At 56.3% G+C, this 18,449-nt stretch overlaps 2 protein-coding genes across 7 annotated transcripts; one reads left to right on the forward strand and one right to left on the reverse strand.

Moving 5' to 3' along the window:
* Positions 1–548: 548 nt before the first annotated feature.
* On the forward strand, positions 549–17,348 carry Prkcsh (protein kinase C substrate 80K-H). Of its 6 annotated transcripts, none has more exons than XM_047530743.1 (18): positions 549–726; positions 6,787–6,936; positions 7,120–7,236; positions 7,909–8,004; positions 8,095–8,152; positions 9,184–9,301; positions 10,642–10,771; positions 12,740–12,824; positions 13,500–13,578; positions 14,204–14,290; positions 14,555–14,728; positions 14,802–14,898; positions 15,412–15,481; positions 15,635–15,724; positions 15,917–15,991; positions 16,068–16,167; positions 16,246–16,402; positions 16,544–17,348. In XM_047530743.1, the coding sequence occupies exons 1-17, from the start codon at positions 561–563 to the stop codon at positions 16,390–16,392; spliced, it is 1,839 nt and encodes a 612-aa protein (XP_047386699.1). In that variant the 5' UTR covers positions 549–560; the 3' UTR covers positions 16,393–16,402; positions 16,544–17,348. The 6 variants fall into 6 exon arrangements, with proteins under 6 accessions (XP_047386699.1, XP_047386700.1, XP_047386702.1 ...); XM_047530744.1 differs by having other exon boundaries at positions 14,555–14,707; XM_047530746.1 differs by having other exon boundaries at positions 6,832–6,936.
* Odad3 (outer dynein arm docking complex subunit 3) lies at positions 3,447–6,336 on the reverse strand. Its single transcript, XM_047530749.1, has 3 exons — positions 5,561–6,336; positions 4,031–4,152; positions 3,447–3,947 (listed from the first exon to the last, which is right to left on the reverse strand). Exons 1-3 carry the CDS (start codon positions 5,808–5,810, stop codon positions 3,675–3,677), a joined length of 645 nt encoding a protein of 214 aa, XP_047386705.1. The 5' UTR covers positions 5,811–6,336; the 3' UTR covers positions 3,447–3,674.
* Positions 17,349–18,449: the final 1,101 nt, after the last annotated feature.

The raw sequence follows: 18,449 nt of genomic DNA on the forward strand, positions 1-18,449 counted from the left end.
TTTTTCAAAGAAGAAAGCCGGGCGCAGTGACACATGCCTGTAATCCCAGCGGCTTGAGGCTGAGGCAGGAGGATTGAGAGTTCAAAGGTAGCCTCAGTAACTTGGTGAGACCCTGTCTCTAAGTAAAATATATTTTAAAAGGGACGGGGATGTGGCTCAGTGATTAAGTATTCCTGGGTTCAATTCCTGGTGCCAAGAAAAAAAAAAAAAAATCAAGACAACTGCAAAATGTGGGACCCAAAGCAGGCTTGCCAGGGCCCGAGGGTGGTCCTGAACCACCTTACAGGAAGCGTTAGAGACAGGACAAGACAAAGCGTCCAGTTCTCCCACAGCTGGCATACTAAAGAAGTTAGCACAGGTGTGAGACGGGAGAGGAAATGTGTAGGCAGCTCCTGTGGGTTTTGTTGTAAAGGGCAGCAGTTTCCCTGGTGGGGCGGTAGCTAGAGGGGAAAGGGGTACCTTTCAAGATAGGAGCAAGTTCGTGCACTGAAGACTTGGCCCGGCGGAGAGCGGAGGCGAAGTGTGTAGGCTTCCCTCCCCTGGACGCGGCAGGGGTTCGCATGGGAAGGGAGAGCGCTTCCGCGGCACTCACGTGCGTTTCGGCTACGCCCGTTGCGTCCTTGACCTTGCCGAAGACTGTTTCCATCTGGTACATGTTCCAGCGCCGCCGCAGCTCCTGGTCCTTGGCGCGCAGGTGGTCCTGGATTGTGTCGTCGGACTGCAGTAGTAAGTGCTCCCGCTGAGTCTGCTCATGGGGTGAGGTCAAAGCCAGGGTCAGTCTGTGGATAAATGTTTGGGAGGGAGGCTGGGAGGGGACAGGGCTCAAACTGGGGAGTGGGGGCCGGGCAAAGACTTGGAGCCAGGTAAGGAAAGCCGGACGGGGCTCAGGACTCTGCAGGAGATGGCTTCAGAGCCAGCACAAAGGGGTGGGGTCAAGAGAGGGGAGGACTACAAGGAGGGTCAGATTTAGGTCACGAGACCTAGTCCGACGGGGGAAGGACGAGTGGAGACCAGAGAATAAGGTGAGGTCCTAGCAGCGCCACCATGGGGCACTTAGGTGGAAGGGAGGGGAGGAGAGGGGAGGGGAGGGTGGAATGTGGATGTGGGGGATGTGGATGTGGGAGGAGCCCTTCATTACGTGGAGGTGGAGTCAGGGAGGCGGCGGGGTTAGAAGAAACGTCAAGAGTAGAAAAGGGTCCTGAACAGGGGCCAACATGGACCGGAGGAGGCAAGGCCAGGTGTGGTAGGTTTGAGCTGTTGGAAGTCCTGCGCGCCTGGGCGCGCCCACCTTGCGCTCCATGCGCTCGTTCTGCAGTTTCTTCTCCTCAGCGCGCTTCTTGCAATCACTTATGAAGCGCTCCCGACTCTTGCGCTCTCGTAAAACGGTCTCCTCCAAATACTGCAGCTGGTTCTGGAGGGCGAGCAGGGGGGCAGCTGGTACCTATGTCAGCTGGAGGCAGAGCACGCGGGACAGACCGGCGGGGTGCCGGGGACAGACGAGAGGGGCTCAGGTGAGGCTGGGTTCAGATCCTGGGGCCAGGAGACCTTGACAGGTAGGCTGGCACCTTGGCAAAGTCCCGCGCGTTGAGGGCCTCTTGATTCACCACGTGCAGTTCCTCCACCTCCTGTTTGGTCCTCACCACCTCAGCCTCCATGGAGTTCAGCCGGTTGTCCAAGTTGAGGCTCTCCTCCTGGGCGTGGGGGTGAGGCAGGCCTGTGACTGTGGTTTATCGGGGCAGACCTGCCCTCCCGCTCCCAAGCAGGCCTAGTCCCTACCTGGAGATAGGCCTTGAGCTGCAGATACACATTGGTAATGTGTTCCGCCTCCTCCGCCTTCATCCGGGCCTTCTCCAGACGGTTCTCCAGGTTCCTCACGGTCTAGTGGCAGCAGGGCTCCCCTGAGTCCTCCTCCACTCCTTCGGCGCACCACGCCCTGCCCCCGCCAGCTCTGCAGGCCTCACCTTGCGCCTGCTCAGGGAGGAGTGCCCTACCTTGGCCTCCTCCGTGTTGCAGTCCTGGGCCTCCTCCATCTCCAGCTGGCGAAGCCCGTGCTGCAGCTGCAGCTGCTCCAGCCGCTTCTGCCGCAGCACCACCTGGTGTCGCAGGGCGTTCAACTGCTTCACCTTCTCGCTCAGCTGGTGGTCCAGGTGCTCCAGGGCCTGCTGCAGGAGAGCAGGGGCCTGAGCCCTCCCTCCCCAGTCCTTTGGTTCCTCCCTTCTCCCACAGGGTAGCCTTCATGTTCCTTGCTTATTAGCACCGGAACTGGTTGGCTGCCAACTCCTGCAGAGTTTCTTCCTTGGCTTCCAGGACTCCATCTCGAAATTTCCAACCACCTCCCTGGCCATTCCATGTCCTGGTCCTTTGTTTTTGGAGAGAGGCTCTACTGGAGGTCCATGCCCTCCCCACTTACAGTCTCCAGGCCTTAGAAGCCACCTCTACACTGGAGACACCTAAAGCCAACCTCCCTTTATGCCCACGCCACACTCTCAAAATCATCCCTTCCAAAAGCAAGTGCCTGGCTGGCTCACAGCACCTGCTTCTCCCACGTTCCCAATCTCCGCTCATGGAGGCTCCATTCATACTCAAACCGCAAATCCTGCTGGGGGTGTAGCTCAGCCATAAAATATGTGCTGAGCTGGGTTCAATATCCAGCACCAAAACCAGACAAAAAAAGCCCCAAACTTTGATGCCATCAACGGTTTTCTTTCTCTTCCACATCTGTCTCCTCGGTTAGCAAATTCTCCCTGATGTGGTGGCAGTTTTCCCTGAGGCATCTCTTTCCTTCAACCTCTCCCATTTTTGTAGCAGGGCAGACCAAAGTATCTTTCACCTGGCTGACCTTCTCCTGGCCTCCGCTCCTGTCTCCTTGAAGTCCATTTTCCTCTTCACTGATTCCTGGTATAAATTCCATACTCTGTCATGGTTGAGCCCAGGATTGGTCTCCCTACCTTACCTCGCTCTCCCCAGCCATACTGGTCTCCGCCTGATCTCAACACTTGATGCTTGTTTTTATCTCGGGGACTCTGCACTTGCTGTTCCCTCTACCAGGAGTTTTTTTGTTGTTGTTGTTTTGTTTTTTTTTTTTTTTGCGGTACTGGGGATCGAACTCAGGGCCTTGTGCTTGTGAGACAAGCACTTTACCAGCTGAGCTATCTCCCCAGCCCAGGAGTTCTTTTCCCAGATTTTTTCCTGCTTGTTCCATTCTCAGCTCAAATATCACCTCCTTTTGAAAGAGGTCTTTGCTCAATTCACCCCCAACTGAAATACCAGTTCCTGCCTTTCTCTAGTAAATCATGCTGCTTTATTTATTTCTCTTATCATTGCTGGAAATTCCTTTTTTTTTTTTTTTTTTTTTTTTTTTCCGGTGCTAGGAATTTGAACCCAGGGCCTTGTGCTTGCAAGGCAAGCACTCTACCAACTGAGCTATATCCCCAGCCCTCCTTTGTTCTTATATTTATTGTTCTGTTTTTTTTTTTCCTCCTAAGAGCTGGGGTCCCATGTTTCTCAGTTGGCCTCAAACTCCTGGAATCAAGAGATCCTTCTGCCTCATCCTCCCAAGTAGCTGGGACTACAGGCATGGTGGACCACCATGCCCAACTTTTGGGGGACATTTTGTTTCCTTTTGGGTTTTGTTCCTTTTGGTGCTTCTTGGAAGGGGGACTTGATCTGTTTTGTCACTGCATGGTCACCAACACCTCACACCATATCAAACACAAAGTCAGTGCGTAATAAAGACTTCCTAAGGGAGTAAATGATTGGCAGCCAGTGTACAGGAAGGTCTGGAGAGACTGAAAGTGGCAGCAGGAAGTCCAGTGAGGAGGATACCCAGGTTGGAGATGAAGGGAGCTGGTCAGTCGGGTGAGGCAAACCTGGCCTGTCCTGTTCTTCAGGTATGGCTTCTCTGATTTCCATTCTTGAATTACTGCCTGGACCACTTTCTCATCTCCCTGTAAGGAGAGGAGACCAGTCATCTGTCACTCAGGCCACCTGCATGTCCCCAGAACCCAGCCATCTACCTCTGCACCCTCACCTGAAGCAAGTCTGTCAGCTGCAGCTGGAGAACCTTGATCTCCTCTCGGAGCTGACTGATGGTGTCCTGGTTCTTCTTGATGTTATACTGGGAGCTCTCATAAAAGGCTTTCCGGTCACCCTCTGGGGGCAGGTGAGATGGACAGACAGAAGCACAGTGTCATTGGGTAGGTGGGTGGGACTTCCCAGAGGTGAGGTCTTCTTGCAATCAATCTTCAACTTAATATCATAAAGATACTTGAAGATGGAGAGAAGATGGTTAACAGGCATAGGGGAATAACTTCTAAGTTCTCTGGTACTGTGGTGGAACTATGGTTGACAACATATCAATTGTACATATCAAAATAGTAGAGAGGATTGTGAGTGTTCTCCACATGAAGAAATGGTAAATGTTGGGGGCTGGAGTTGTGGCTCAGTGGTAGAGCACTTGTCTAGTACACGTGAGGCCCTGGGTTCAATCTTCAGCACCACATAAAAATAAAGGTACTGTGTCCACTACAACTAAAACAAAATATTTTTAAAAAATAACAATAACAAAAAGAAAATGGTAAATGTCTTTGGATATGCCAATTACCTTAATGGTTACAATCACGCACATGCCTTGACATGTCATACCATACCCTCAAATTATGCATATTATTATGCCACATAAAATATATATTAAAATAGTTTTTCCAGCCCTTATTATGTATTAGATGCTGGACTCAGATCTCTCTAGGTACTCAATACCACATGCCAGTAGATACATATCATACCCATTTCACAGATGAGAAAACTGCGACTCAGATTACTTTACCCTGTACCAGGCACCTTTCTTCTTTTTTAAAAATATTTTTTAGTGTTGATAGACCTTTATTTTATTCACTTATTTGTATATGGTGCTGAGAATTGAACCTGGTGCCTCACACGTACCAGGCAAGCATTCTGCCATTGAGCTACAGTCCAGCCCCAGGGCTTTCTAATCACTTCACACATTTCAAGTGCCCACCTGGCACTGTTACTATTTCCATTTTACAGACGGAAAAACAGCAACTAGGTTAATCTTAAATTGCCTAAGGTCAAACAACTATTATGCAGAGTCAGAATTCTGGCTCTAGAATCTGTTTTTTTTACCACCACCACATGTACGATATGTAAGAGTTGAAATTACAGTAAATGTGAAATACCATCCAGTCAGTTCTCTTTCTCTGTTTTCTGGCAGTGCTGGGGACTAAACTGAGGGACTCACACATGCTAGGCAAGCACTTTACCACTAGGCTCCATCCCCAGCCCTTTTTATTTTTAATTTTGAGAAAGGACCTCACTAAGTTTCTGAGGCTGGCCTCAGACTTGGAATCCTCCTGACTCAGCCTCCCAAGTTGCTGGGATTGCAAACTTGCACCTCCGAGCCCAACGCAAGTGTGAGTTTTTGCCTCCAGAAACTGTCCACCTAGAATCATACTGGTGAAACTCCTTTGTCACACCATGCCTAGTCAAATTGGATGGTCAGTGTTGACCCTTGATCCTTCTGTGTCCTCTAGAGCCATCTTACCTAATAGTTGAATCTTCCTTTGCAACTCAACCACCTGTGCGTGCACAGAAGTCTTCACCGCACCGGAGCGGTGGGGTTCCGTCTTGGAATGACGTGCGGGCCAGGCCTGTGCCCGCGAAGCGGACTTGCCTCTGGGATAGCTGTACTTGGCCGGAGGCTTACTGCCCTTGGCTTTGGAAGAGGGTGTAGAGACCTGGTCCTGAGCAGTCAGGGCGTTGGCAGATGCCGCCCTGCACAGAGGAGACGTCATGATTGGGTTGGGGCCAAGGACTCTTAGGAGCTAGAGAAGCAACTGAGCGTCTGCTGCCCCTTTTCGGGATCCGACAACTCTGGTTCCTCGGCGCGGGGGAATACACTTTCCGACCGCTTGGCTGGCCCTCTCAGCATCTCCCGGTTGCTAGGTAACCTCCTCCCCCTCCTCCCTCCAAAGTTCCCATGGAGACCACCTGCGTTCCACGCTACCACTCCCATTGGCTGATGCGGCGCAAAGAACAGTCCCAGAAGGGGACGCGGCAGAGCCGCTATGCAATCACGTGTTCATTAGCTTCCCCGCCCCCCCTCGCTGGGGGTTCGCCGGCATTTTTCAGGAACTCTCTGTTCCGGCTGCAGGAGCCGCCACTCCCAAGATGGAGACATTTTGCGCCGCCATTAAGCGCGAGTCTTCAGATCTATCCTCTCTAAGACTTCACAGTCCTGCCCAAGATGGCCGCTTCAGTTCCGGCGCCCGCATGTTTGCCACACTCAACATGGCTTCCCTGAGCGGCCGTCCCCCATGAGCGCGGTGGGACCGGAAGTGATGCTTCTTAGACTTTTCCGCTTTCTTTTTACAGCACGATCCCCGGCCGCTGGGCAAGGGGGGTGCGGGTGGTTACTGACCTTTGCTTCGGCCTCGTGTAGGTGATGAACTAGCAGCGGGTGGGAAGGCAGTCTGATTTCGTACAAGGGGCAACAAAAGGGTGTTTGCGCAGTGGGTGGGGGAGAGTGTAAACCCATTGGGCCTGTTGGCGGGAATCGGATTGTCCGCTCGGCCTGGGCACAAGGAGCGGAGGTTTTCAGTTGCCCACCCTTGATTTGAACAAAGTGAGACTCTCTTCGACTGGCCAGGACTGGGGAGACCCCTGCCTCCCGCTCCCAAATCGGAGCTCATATTGCCCGGAAGGGTGGAGGACTCCAACTGGCTGGAAGTAGCCCTCTCCTGCTGACCGGTTGTCCCATTCTTGCCGCAGCGTGGGGACGCAGTACAACTCCCCGCAGCCTCCTTCCTCCCGCAGAACCCGTTTCCGGCCTGAGTCCCAGCAGGATGTTGGTGCTGCTGCTTCTGCTGCCCCTCTGCTGGGCAGTGGAAGTCAAGAGGCCCCGCGGAGTCTCCCTTACCAGTGAGTCTGCTGGAGGTGGGGGTCGGGCGTGGAGGGAGTCTACCTGTGGCTCCTGGGATGGGCCTTTGCAACCTTTTGCCTCGGTTTACCCGTGACGCTCAACTGGTGGATGGGTGGGTGGGGCAGAGGTGGTATTCTGTTGAGGTTTCTTCTGCTGTGGGCTGAGCCTCTTGTCCTCTCTAGACCATCACTTCTACGATGAGTCCAAGCCTTTCACCTGCCTGGACGGCTCGGCCACCATTCCTTTCGATCAGGTCAACGATGACTACTGCGACTGCAAGGATGGCTCCGACGAGCCTGGTGAGCTCCCCGCCCCCTTTCATTGTACATTTAGTGAGCACCTGCTGAGTGCCAAGGCCCGGTAAGATGATGGAGAGAGACCCAGTCCTGCCTTCCCATGGCTCCTTGGAAGCAGGCACAGAAACCTCGCCAGTGTTGGGTTGGTGGGGTTGCTCAGTGGTAGAGTGCATTTGCCATACTAGAGGCCCAGGGTTACATCCCCAGCACTACACCCCGCCCCCAAGAAAAAAGAAAAAAGTCAGGTCGGTGTTTTCATGAGGGTAGTAGATGGTACTGTGGGAGCCCAGAGAGCCCTCCCCTTCAGGATATCCTGGCGATCATGAAAGACTTCTAGGAGGAAGTGGGGGTTCAAGTGAATCCTGAAGGAGCTGCAGATGGAGAGCCTACATTACGCAGACCCCCAGAGGTGGGACTCAAGGGCAGTCTGTCTGGGGACAGGGTGAAGGCAGAAGAGGAGCCAGCAGGACCCTGTTTTGAAGGGCCTCATGAGGAGAGGCAGCAGGGAGCACTGGAGAGTTTTGTTTCAGGCTCTGAGTGTGCAGCTCTGGCCTCCCCTTGGTTGTTCCCAACTTTCTGGTACTTTCTGTGTCCCAGGGGTCAAGGGCTATGGGCGTGGATGGCCAGGAGGCCCCTGACTGGTGAACTTAGCAGACCTCTCTCCTCTCACTACAGGCACAGCTGCCTGTCCCAACGGCAGCTTCCACTGCACCAACACTGGCTACAAGCCTCTGTACATCCCCTCGAACCGGGTCAATGATGCGATTTGTGGTGAGTAAGGATGCCCTGGGATGGGGAAGGAGGTGGTGGCCGGGAGCTGGGGGCCTACCAGCTCTGATCTTGGCCCCACCTCTACTTCAGACTGCTGTGACGGGACAGATGAGTACAACAGTGGCATCGTCTGTGAGAATACCTGCAAGTGCGTGGTGACAGTACCCGCCCCTTTGCCACCCCTTAGCACCTTAGGTGACCACACCCCTTGAGCTGGACCAGCTCCCCTTTCTTCTGCTCCTTCTGTGCCAGGCAGGCATTTTCTGAACCCTGCATCCCTGGCTCTCCCTCTAGTCCTGAAGCAGGTGCGATTGTTTCCTTGTCTAACAGATGAGGAAACTCAAGTGTTAGAAGGGAAATGATTTCTCCAGGGTCACCTGGTCGCAGGTAGCAGAGCTAGAACTTGGTAGCTCCAATGGAACTCCTGCTCCATATTTTTAATTGCCATGTGCTAGTGTGGGCGATGTGAACAACAGAAGCTGAGGCAGTGGGGAGTAGGGAGGACTGTGCCATCTACAAGAATGGCCGCTCTCGGGCTGGGAGATAGCTCAGTCGGTAGAGTGCTTGCCCTGCATGCACAAGATCCTGGGTTCGATCCCCAGCACTGCAAAAAAAAAAAAAAAAAAAAAAAAGAATGGCCGCTCTCAACTCCTGTCTTTTGTTGGCGGGTGGTGGGGCTGGGTAAGGGTTTTTTGTTTTGTTTTGTTTTTTGTTTTTTAAAAACTTTTAATTATTTATTTTTTGTTGGGCTGGGTTAGTTTTACAAAGAAGCTAGAAGTCCCAATACTTATATACTTTCTCCTAACTTCAGATCCTCTTGGTGGAGAGTAGGTTGAACATAGCACAGTTACTGGTCAGGTTCCCTCTTGGTCTAGGGGTCTGTGGTTTCTTTCTTTTCTATCCTTTGTCTCTTGGGAACCGCTCCTCAGCCCTAATCCTCAGCACTCCCTTGTACCTGCTCTGACCCCAAGATTGTGCACTGTCCCTCGTCTCAAGGAGAGGGATGAGGGGCACTGAAGTTGGGAGCCTGGAGGGTGGAGGAGCATTTGCTGGCTTGTCCTTCCCAGCATGGTGCATGAGTGTGTGGGGTTGGCAGACGCATTGAGCCCTTCCGGAAGAGGGCGGTGTGGTATGCATGGTGTGCTCCCTGGTGGTGCCTATGTGTTCCCTCTGCCCCAGAGAGAAGGGCCGCAAGGAGAGAGAGTCCCTACAGCAGATGGCAGAGGTCACCCGTGAAGGGTTCCGCCTGAAGAAGATCCTTATTGAGGACTGGAAGAAGGCCCGGGAGGAGAAGCAGGTGAGGGACCTTTGGAGGCTGGCGTGTGACATTCTGGGCCTCGAGCCTGGAGGGGTGGGCTGGCAGTGCTCGTGGGGTTTGTGCCTGCCCTGATGGTCCTGGGCAAGTCACCGACTGCCTGCCCCTAGCCCTGCTCACATGAGCGGTACTGAGTGTGCGGTCCGTGGCTAAGCAGTTCCCAGGTACAGGGCCGTCAGCTCAGCTGACAGCCAAGGCCAGGATGTTGGACAGAAGTGGGCTCCCCAGTCTCCCAAGGACAGGAGGGCTGCTCCCTGTCTTCCTGTCTGTGGTGTCACTGTCCATAGGATGAGCTCGTGATTGGTGACTCCTTGGTTCTGGGGCAGGGCTGAACAAGATGAGGTCAGTCAGTAGCACCTGCCAACCCCTGAACCACTGTTGATGGTGACCGTGATGTGCTCTAGCTGGGGCAGAGTCGGGCAGGGAGGTGAGGTTTCTGCCTGCCTCCATGGGGGAACGTCACTGCTTTCCTGACATGTCCCCTTAGCCCTTGCTGCTTCTGAAGTTGTGGGAGTACAAGGTGTGTCATGCACTGGCCAAGAGACTAGGACCAGACCAGACCCGTCCAAGGGAAAGACAGAAAGTGATGCCCAGGGACGGGGGCTGTGGCTCAGTGGTAGAGCACTTGCCCAGCACGTGTGAGGCAGTGGGTTTGATCCTCGGCACGGCAAAAAAATAAATTAATTGATTAGAGGCTTGAAAAAAAATTGAATTCTAATTAGAAAAAAAAGAATTTGTTAAAGAAAAAAGAAAAAGAAAGAAAGAAAGTGCTGCCGAGGGCAGCTGGGGAAGGGAAGTTTGGGAATTTTGAGGCATAAAGGTGGGTTTTGCCTTGTTCTCCTTCCTAGAAGAGGAGGTCTCTGTCTAAACCAAAAGCTGTCGGGTAATTTGGACTTAGCCATGGAGAATGTTCCAGGCTGAAGGAACAGCGTGTGTGAATAACTGGAGGCAAAGAAGCCTGTGGGTTCTGAGTGTCTGGGGCAACCAGAGCCTTGAGCTTAAGATGAGGACAGGGAGCGGGGGCAGGGCCCTGGGCACTCAGTGCCTTGTGAGCTACATCAAGGTGTTTGGGCTTCTGCCCAGAGGCCATGGGGAACCACAGCAGCGGGAGACCCAGTGAGGTATTCTGGAAAGATCTCTCCTTTCCAGGAAGCCAGGAAGCAGGAGACTGTGGGGGTGGGAAGAAGTGTATGGATTTTGGATGTTACTTGAAGGCACACTGGGGTTATCCTTTCCCAGCCCTGGGGCCGTGGCATTCTCCATGGAATAGAGGCAGGGAGGTTGCCTGAAGGAGGCTGACCTTTTTGCCTTCTGCCTCCCAGAAAAAGCTCATTGAGCTACAGGCTGGAAAGAAGTCCCTGGAAGACCAGGTGGAGATGCTTCGGGCAGTAAAGGAGGAGGCCGAGAAGCCAGAGAAGGAGGCCAAAGAAGAGCACCGGAAGCGGTGGGAAGGTAGGTCAGGGTGGCCAGGGACTCTCGTGGGCGGAGAGGCCTAGGCTAGAAGGCTCCCTCCTGTTGTCCATTTCGGCTGACTTCTAATGGCGGCATCTCATTTCCTTGTGTGCTTCGGTATCTGTGTGTTGGTCATCCTGTTTGGAAGTTATTTTTAGGAATAGTTTTCAGCCTTGGGTAAATGGTCCTCTGGAGAGCTTGTCCTTTTCTTTCTGTCTGATGCTTGGAGCACTGCCATTCAGAGACCCCCTGAATCCAAGTTCAAGGTCTGAGGTTGCTCTGACCTCTCAATAGGGTGTGAACTGAGATGCATACACGTTAGGTTACGTCCCCCTTTGGCGCCCCTCTTTTCTTACAGTGCTGGGGGTTGAACCCAAGGCCTCCCACATGCTAGGCAAGCTCTCTACCCCTGAGCCACAGCCTCACCCTAGGTGGAGCTGTCCGATCTCGCTTATGACTGACAGGATGGCCCTGCTGAGGTTGTGGGGGCCCCTGTTAGTCTCCTGACCTTGCACTTTGGCTCCAGTCCCCTAGGCTCTGCCAGGTCTCATCAAAACAGACATCTGAATTTGCCAGGACTGGCAAAGTTCCTTAGGGCAAAAGTGACTTCTGTGGTCTGGTGCCTTCTTGCCCCTACCATCCCTGTTGCCTTTGCTGACTTTAAGGAGGTGATTTTTGATTTTTGTGGCTCAGTGGCAGAGTGCTTGCCTAGCATGTGTGAGGCACTGGGTTTGATCCTCAGCACTGCATGTAAGTAAATAAAATAAAGGCATTCTGTTCATATACAACTACAAAAAATTTTTTAAAAGAAATTTTATTTTTGATACTTTTTTTAGTTGTAGGTGGACACAGTACCTTTATTTTATTTATTTTTATGTGGTGCTGAGGATCGAACCCAGGGCCTCACACGTGCTAGGCAAGTGCTCTACCACGGGCCACAACTCAGGCCCAAGAAGGTGGCTTTTCAGATAGGCCCGGCACGCCTTGCTCTTGGGTTGTGCTGCTGTGACTGGAAATGCAAAGCCTTGGTCCAGGCTCTCAGTCCTTGGGTGTTGACTCCCTGTGACACTCCTTGGCAGCAGGTGGGGAGCGGGAGGGCCGGAAGCCACTCCATGCTAGTGAAGGACCGAGCACTGCGCATGGCCATGGAGACATGGTCCTAGCGGCTCATACTGGTAGCTGGGGCACAGGTGGCCCTCAGGAACCAGGGCAGCCCCTCTCTAAGGCCCTGCTGTTGGACTCCGAGTCTCTGGCCTCTGCTGCCCTCTGTCTTCCCTCCCTCTGCTGACAGGCCCTCCCCGACCTCCCATAACCGGTAGCTCATCCAGTCAGCCTGGTCGAGTGCCTGTGGTCGCCAGGCTCGCCCCAGGCGCTGGAGGTGCAGTCCTGAGCGTGATGCTGGGCCTCCTCTCTCTGGGGAGAACTGGGGCTTTTGCTCCAAGGGAAGTGGGGAGCCTGGAGGGTCTGAGCACAGAGGGGTGCACCCTCGTTCCATCTCTGGCAGCCACTACGGGGAGGGTGGAGTGAGAGTAGGAGCCAGGAAACCAAAGGAGATGGCTGGTCCTAGCAGGCGAGGGTGGATCTGGGAGCAGATGGTCAGTGGGGTGGGGAGAAGCAGGTGGACTCTGGGTGTCTGGGCTTGTCTCCCCCAGCCCTTGGCATTCTCCAGCCAGGTGCACAGAGAGGCTCCCAGTGTAGGATCCCAGAGGCCTTGCGGGCCGAAGCCTGCAGGCCTTCTTCCCGCAGGCCCCGGCCTCCATCCCTCCTGCCCCCAGGCCCAGGCTTCACCTGTCGACCTCGGTTCTTATTTGTCCTTTCCCTCCAGAGGACAGGGACCTTTCTTGATCTTGTCCACAGCTGTGTCCCTAGTTCCCAGCATACCGGACACACCGTGGGTGCTCAGTGTCAGGCGGGGGCGCTTTGGGGTGACTGGGCAGGGCACAGGTGATGAGAGCCGGCTCTCCACAGAGCAGCAGGCCGCGTCCAGGGCCCGGCAGGAGCAGGAGCTGGCAGCCAACACCTTCCAGGAGCTGGATGACAACATGGACGGGGTGTGAGTGTGGCCGAGCCGCCTGCCCAGCTGGGGTCCCCTCGCCCATCTGCCTTTGGAAGCCAACCAGAGCCTGTGCTGGGTTCACCACTTCCTGTGGGGGCATCGCTTTCCCCAGGCCCATCTGGCCTGGCACACGCGGCGAAAGCCAGCTGTGTGAATCCTGTGCCTTTGAACTTGCTGAGTGCCCCAGCTGACGGTGAAGTATGGGCTTTCGGGAACCATGGGATCTCGGAGCCCGAGAGGACGAGGAGCAGGGGCTGCAGGGGGAGTGCAGGGCGAGGTGTCCAGGCCCTGCTGGGCACGGGTGCTGGACAGGGGCAGCTGATTGGTTGAGATGTGAGGGCAGAGGGAGGAGGGGCTGGTCGGGTTAGGAAAGGAGCTGTGGCATGTGGTGTCCCCGTGCCGCCCAGCCTGTTCCTCCTCCCTCTGTGGTTGAGCCCTGGGGGTACACAGTCCTGAGGAGGGGACAGGGACGGGGATGGGAACTGGGCTTGCAGGGCTTGCTCCTCCTGGGCTGGGGGCCCCAACTCCAGCCCTTGCCTTTTCAGCCTCCTGCGCCCGCACCCCGCAGGTCCTGGAGGAGCTCGGGAACAGCCCTGGCAGGAAGGGGCGGGCAGGCCCCCCAGGCAGCGGGCCAAGCACCAGGAGCCTCACCCTCCCTGTCTGTCCCCACAGGGTCTCCGTGGCTGAGCTGCAGACCCATCCAGAGCTGGACACGGATGGGGATGGAGTGCTGTCTGAAGGGGAGGCCCAGGTACCCCAGCCCACTCCCGGACCTGGTGATGTGAGGGCAGAGGAGGGACAGGCCAGTGGGAAGCTGGTGGAAAGCTCCCTGGGCCAGGGCTGTTGGGACACCCAGTCATAGCTGCTGCCTGGCAAGCCAAGGTGGTGGCTGCCCAGGGTCCCTTCTCCCCATCTGGTGGGGTCCAAGACGGAGCCAGGGCTTTCCAAGTCTGTCCCTACCCCATGCAGCCCACTGGCTGGCTGCTCAGCCTGCTCTGCCCACCCCAGGCCTTTGGCTCCGTCTCCCTCTACCCTCCCGCCTGACTGCCGCTCCTTGTCCCTCTCTCCGTTCCTGCCCACTCGCTTCTCCCTGTCCCACCTGGGTCTTGGCCTCCAGCCGATCGTCTCTCAGGTCTTGCCACTCCCTCTTGCTCCTCTTTCCATCCTCCCAGGGTCCCCAGGCCCAGCCTGCCTTGCTTCTCTCAACAGGCCTGTGCTGCCCTCTTCCGGTCACAGCACCGTGCTTGTGGGGGTCTGGTCCCCAGGGCCCAGGGCCCAACAAGCTGGCTCCTGGCACCACTGCCTGAAGCCCCAGTGCTGGGTGCCTGGGGAAGGGGCAGTGGAAGCCCCAGTCCTAACACCACCCTGTCACACAGGCCCTCCTGGGTGGGGACGCACACACGGACGCCACCTCCTTCTTTGACCGTGTCTGGGCCGCCATCAGAGACAAGTATCAGTCCGAGGTCAGTGTGGGAGGGGAGGGATGCAGTCCTGCCCTGCCCTCACCACCCCCATGGCCTCCAGTCCTGGCCCCCAGCCACCCTGGCCAGCTGGATAGTGCGTGCGTCCTCCACAGAGGCCCCTCCTGCCAGCTGTCTGGCCCTTCCTCTAGAAGGGGTGGGGCCACTGGCCACAATGGTGTGAGCAAGTGCCTAAGCCCTGGGGTGGAGCAGGTCCCGTGTCCTCAGCACCCAGCACCTAGCACCCGCCTGCCTGCTTCCCCTCAGGTGCTGCCCCCAGACCTGCTGGAACCTTCATCCCCGGACCTGACGCAGCCCAAGGAGGAGCAGCCACCAGTGCCCTTGCGGCCCACGGAGGAGGAAGAGGAGGAGGAGGAGGAGACGGAGGAGGAGGAGGAGGAGGAAGAGGAGGAGGAGGAGGTGCAGGGGGAGCAGCCCAAGGTGTGTGGGGGGAGCTGGGGGCAGAGGCCGTGGGGACGGGCTGCCCGCTCACCCTGCCTTTCCCCTTCCCCAGGAGGCCCCAGCCCCACTCGAGTCCCCTCCACCAGCCAGCCCCACAGAGGAGGACAAGATGCCACCCTATGACGAGCAGACTCAGGCCTTCATCGACGGTGAGGCCCTGGCCTGGGGGGCGGGCACGGGCCCCCTGCCGTGGCCCAGCGGTCAGCTCCAGCAGTCTGGCCCTGCCCGTGGGAGTGGAGCCGGAGCTGAGCCCACTCTGCCTCCGCCCGCAAGGGCCAAAGCATGGGCTGCACTGTCGCCTGCGGTGGGTTGGGACGCGTGCCCAGCAAGCCCCACGCCCCGAGGGGTGCTGGAGGTGGGCCCTGAGGCCTGTGGAAAGCCTGCCCCCCACTAGCCCAGGGCTCCACCTGTTTGTGCCGCCCCTGCAGCCTGCGAGCCAGCAGAGCGCCGGAGCCCCGCCAGGGTCCCTCAGGAGCCAGGCGTCCTAGCGGCAGGAGAGGCCTTTCCTGGGGCTGCCACGGGGCCTGTGTCCCGTCCTTCCATCCTTTTCCCCCTGACCAAGTTAGGCCTGCGGAGCAGGGGGTTGCAGTCTCATTGTCTGTGGACCCCGTCCTCCACCTTCCTGGGTGGGTCGCCACCGCTGACCTCTGCTTCCTCCCCAGCTGCCCAGGAGGCCCGCAACAAGTTCGAGGAGGCTGAGCGGTCCTTGAAGGACATGGAGGAGTCCATCAGGTAGCCGGCCTGTGTCCATGGAGGCAGAGCCACGCTGCCTGGCTCCCTAGGAGGCGGTCTCCCGGAGCCCCCCGGGCAGCCAGGCGCTGGCAGGAGGGGCTCCCGTGTCGGCCTCCCGTGTCCATGGCTGCACCTCTCCACCTCCCCTTCCAGAAACCTGGAGCAGGAGATTTCGTTTGACTTTGGCCCCCATGGGGAGTTCGCATATCTTTACAGCCAGTGCTACGAGCTGACCACCAACGAGTGAGTCCTGGGCAGTGGTCCTCGCAGGGTGGAGGCGGCTGGATGCAGGGGAGAGGGAGCCGGAGGCAGGGTTTGGGCTGTGTCAGGGCAGGAATGGGGACACGGGCCAGGGTGAGTGTCATTTGAGCTGTCTGAGCCCCTTGGGCACAGGGCCCCGGTGTCCTCCCACCCATCAGCCCTGTCCATCCACAGGTACATCTACCGGCTCTGCCCCTTCAAACTCGTCTCGCAGAAACCCAAACTCGGTGGCTCCCCCACCAACCTTGGGTGAGTGGACCCAGGCCGGGGCCCCCTGCCTCCCGCCTCCCAGCTGCAGACCCTCAGCACCCTTGCTCTCCCCTAGCACCTGGGGCTCCTGGGCCGGTCCGGACCACGACAAGTTCAGCGCCATGAAGTACGAACAGGGCACCGGCTGCTGGCAGGGCCCCAACCGCTCCACCACTGTGAGTGCCCGACGGGTGGGGGCTGTGGGGACCCAACCTGGCCACCCCCGCCTGAGCCGCCCGCCTTCCTGGTTCCAGGTGCGCCTCCTGTGCGGGAGGGAGACTGTGGTGACCAGCACCACGGAGCCCAGTCGCTGCGAGTACCTCATGGAGCTGATGACACCCGCAGCCTGCCCGGAGCCGCCGCCCGAGCTCCCCGCCGAGGATGACCACGACGAGCTCTAGCGGGGGCGAGGTGGGCAGGGAGAGGCGGTCATCGGCTCTTGGACCCCTCTGCACCTTGCTTCTGTCCTCTTCGGGCGGAACCAGGGCCTCATGTGCCGGCCGAGCTGCAGCCAGGCCCATCCACCTCTGATTCTTTTCTCTCCCATTCCAGAACCCAGAACCTCGAGCCGCGGAGCCAGCCCCGGCAGTGCCGCCCACCTGCCCTCCACTCTGTGGACCAAGGCCTGCCCCGGGGTTCCTCATCCTCCCAAGGGGTAGGAGCCCGATGGGCTCTGGCCCTGCTCCAGGGGCCCAGGTGGGGCGGAGCCATACTGCCCGCCCAAGTGGCCTCCAGAGATGGGATAAAGGAACCAACCCTCCTTCGGTCCCCCACCCTGGCGGTGTGCCCCTCTGTCCCATCCTATCCCACCCCTTCCTCCCCTCCTGGTGGGGACGAGTGAATGACTTGACCTGTGACCTTGAAACAATAAATGTGACTCCTCTCCAAGCTCGGTTACGTCTGCCTTGCTGTACCAGGTGGGAATGGTGTGGGCCACGCAGGGTGAGTGAAAGGGACGCAGCCTCTGTAGATCGCACTGGCCTCCCTCACCAGGGGACAGTGCAGCCCAGGTGATCAGGAAGATGGCCTACAGGTAGCTCAGTCCAGCACCAGGGGAGGGCAGACCCTGGGCCACTGCGGTCTGAGCTTCCATCTGTGCCAGTCACCCTCTTTAATCTCATCTGTGCCGTGGGGAGGCCAAGGTTCCCTCCCGGGCCGAGCGGGACAGCCACCTGCACTCCACCACCCAGCACCACAGACGGCAGCAGAACCCCACCATCCCGGTACGCCAGTGCACAGATCACCTGAGACCTTAAGATTCTGAACTTTTATTTTCTGGCATGAAAAGTACAAATAATTAAACAATTCCATGTAAAAGTCTGTTACCGCGGCCAGGCCTGGAATCCCGGTAATAAATAGTCTAAACGCAACGCAAAGTGTTCTTGTTGGTTTTTTGTTTTTGTTTTTTTTTTTTTGTCTTTTTTTTTTTTTTTTTTTTTTTTTAACAGTTCTCTATCACCTCCAACATGGACTCTGTCGTGATTTGAAACCTTCCGAATAAATACCAGGATGAAGGGAGGGTTGGAGGGGCTGAGCCTCCTCCCCGCTGGCCCTGCCCCTGACCCCCAGGACTGGAAGACCAAGGCCCCCCTCTCCTGGGAGCCCTTGGCCTGGCCCCCTGGGGGGAGGGGCTGGCCTCCAGGGAGGGGGCCTGGCTGGGCTGAGTTTTGTGTTTTAGAAAAAGAAGTCCCCTCCCAGTCTTGGGGGTGGCAGGGCCCTGCCCAGGCCTCGGTGGGGGGTGTGGGGAGGTGCCCCCTCTCCAGAGCCTGGCCCCCCAGGGTGGGGGACAAACCCAGCCCTTATTGCTCGGATGCCTCCAGCATGTGCGGAGGGCAGAGGGGAGAAAGCCCCAGAAACAGCAGGGAAAGAGGGGTGGACCCCTGAAGGGGTCCCTGCCCTGCTGGAAGGGAGGGGGGAAAGGAAGGAGGACTTAAAACCACAAGAATAAATAGGTTTGTGTATCATGAACAAGCTAGGGTTTCACCAGCTAAATAGGACTGAAAAAAGTCTCAAGACAAGAGCAAAAATAATCCCATTGAGACCCCCGGACGTTGCTGGCCATGGGGTCTGACCCACAATAGCCCATGCCCCCGGGCGCCACTCGGCTACCATTACTGTTATTAATAATTATTATTACTTTAATGATTCCACTTCCCCTTTTATAAATAAATTAGGCATAACCACGTCTCGGCAAAACTTAAAGAAACAAAGAGAACATCATCGTTCCTTTAACTTGCAAACTGGATGAAGTAACAGAAATATACACAAATCTCCTTACAGGGCAACAGGAATAATAAATAGTTAACATAGCAATAAGTTAAAACTACAAGAAGCTAAATTCAGCAAAAAAGTACAAGAAAGTTAACTGGTGCCAGTTTATGTCTTTTTTTTTTTCTTTTTTTTTTTTTAATCTCTTCTCTGTGTGTTTTTTTTTTTTTTTTTTTTTCCTTCTTTTTTT

Source organism: Sciurus carolinensis, chromosome 17, assembly GCF_902686445.1.
Source record: "Sciurus carolinensis chromosome 17, mSciCar1.2, whole genome shotgun sequence".
Classification (NCBI taxonomy): domain Eukaryota; kingdom Metazoa; phylum Chordata; class Mammalia; order Rodentia; family Sciuridae; genus Sciurus; species Sciurus carolinensis.

What these genes read in the sequence shown, in the direction of transcription:
- Prkcsh (XM_047530743.1), top strand. Translation starts at nt 561, where the DNA reads ATGGGAAGGGAGAGCGCTTCCGCGGCACTCACGTGCGTTTCGGCTACG. An exon ending in AGGCCCGGGAGGAGAAGCAG is followed by an intron (nt 9,302 to 10,641) that starts GTGAGGGACCTT and finishes TCTGCCTCCCAG; the next exon opens with AAAAAGCTCATTGAGCTACA. An exon ending in GAGACAAGTATCAGTCCGAG is followed by an intron (nt 14,291 to 14,554) that starts GTCAGTGTGGGA and finishes GCTTCCCCTCAG; the next exon opens with GTGCTGCCCCCAGACCTGCT.
- Odad3 (XM_047530749.1), bottom strand. Translation starts at nt 5,810, where the DNA reads ATGACGTCTCCTCTGTGCAGGGCGGCATCTGCCAACGCCCTGACTGCT. An exon ending in AAGGAAGATTCAACTATTAG is followed by an intron (nt 4,153 to 5,560) that starts GTAAGATGGCTC and finishes ACCTGCCCCCAG; the next exon opens with AGGGTGACCGGAAAGCCTTT. An exon ending in AGCTGACAGACTTGCTTCAG is followed by an intron (nt 3,948 to 4,030) that starts GTGAGGGTGCAG and finishes CTCTCCTTACAG; the next exon opens with GGAGATGAGAAAGTGGTCCA.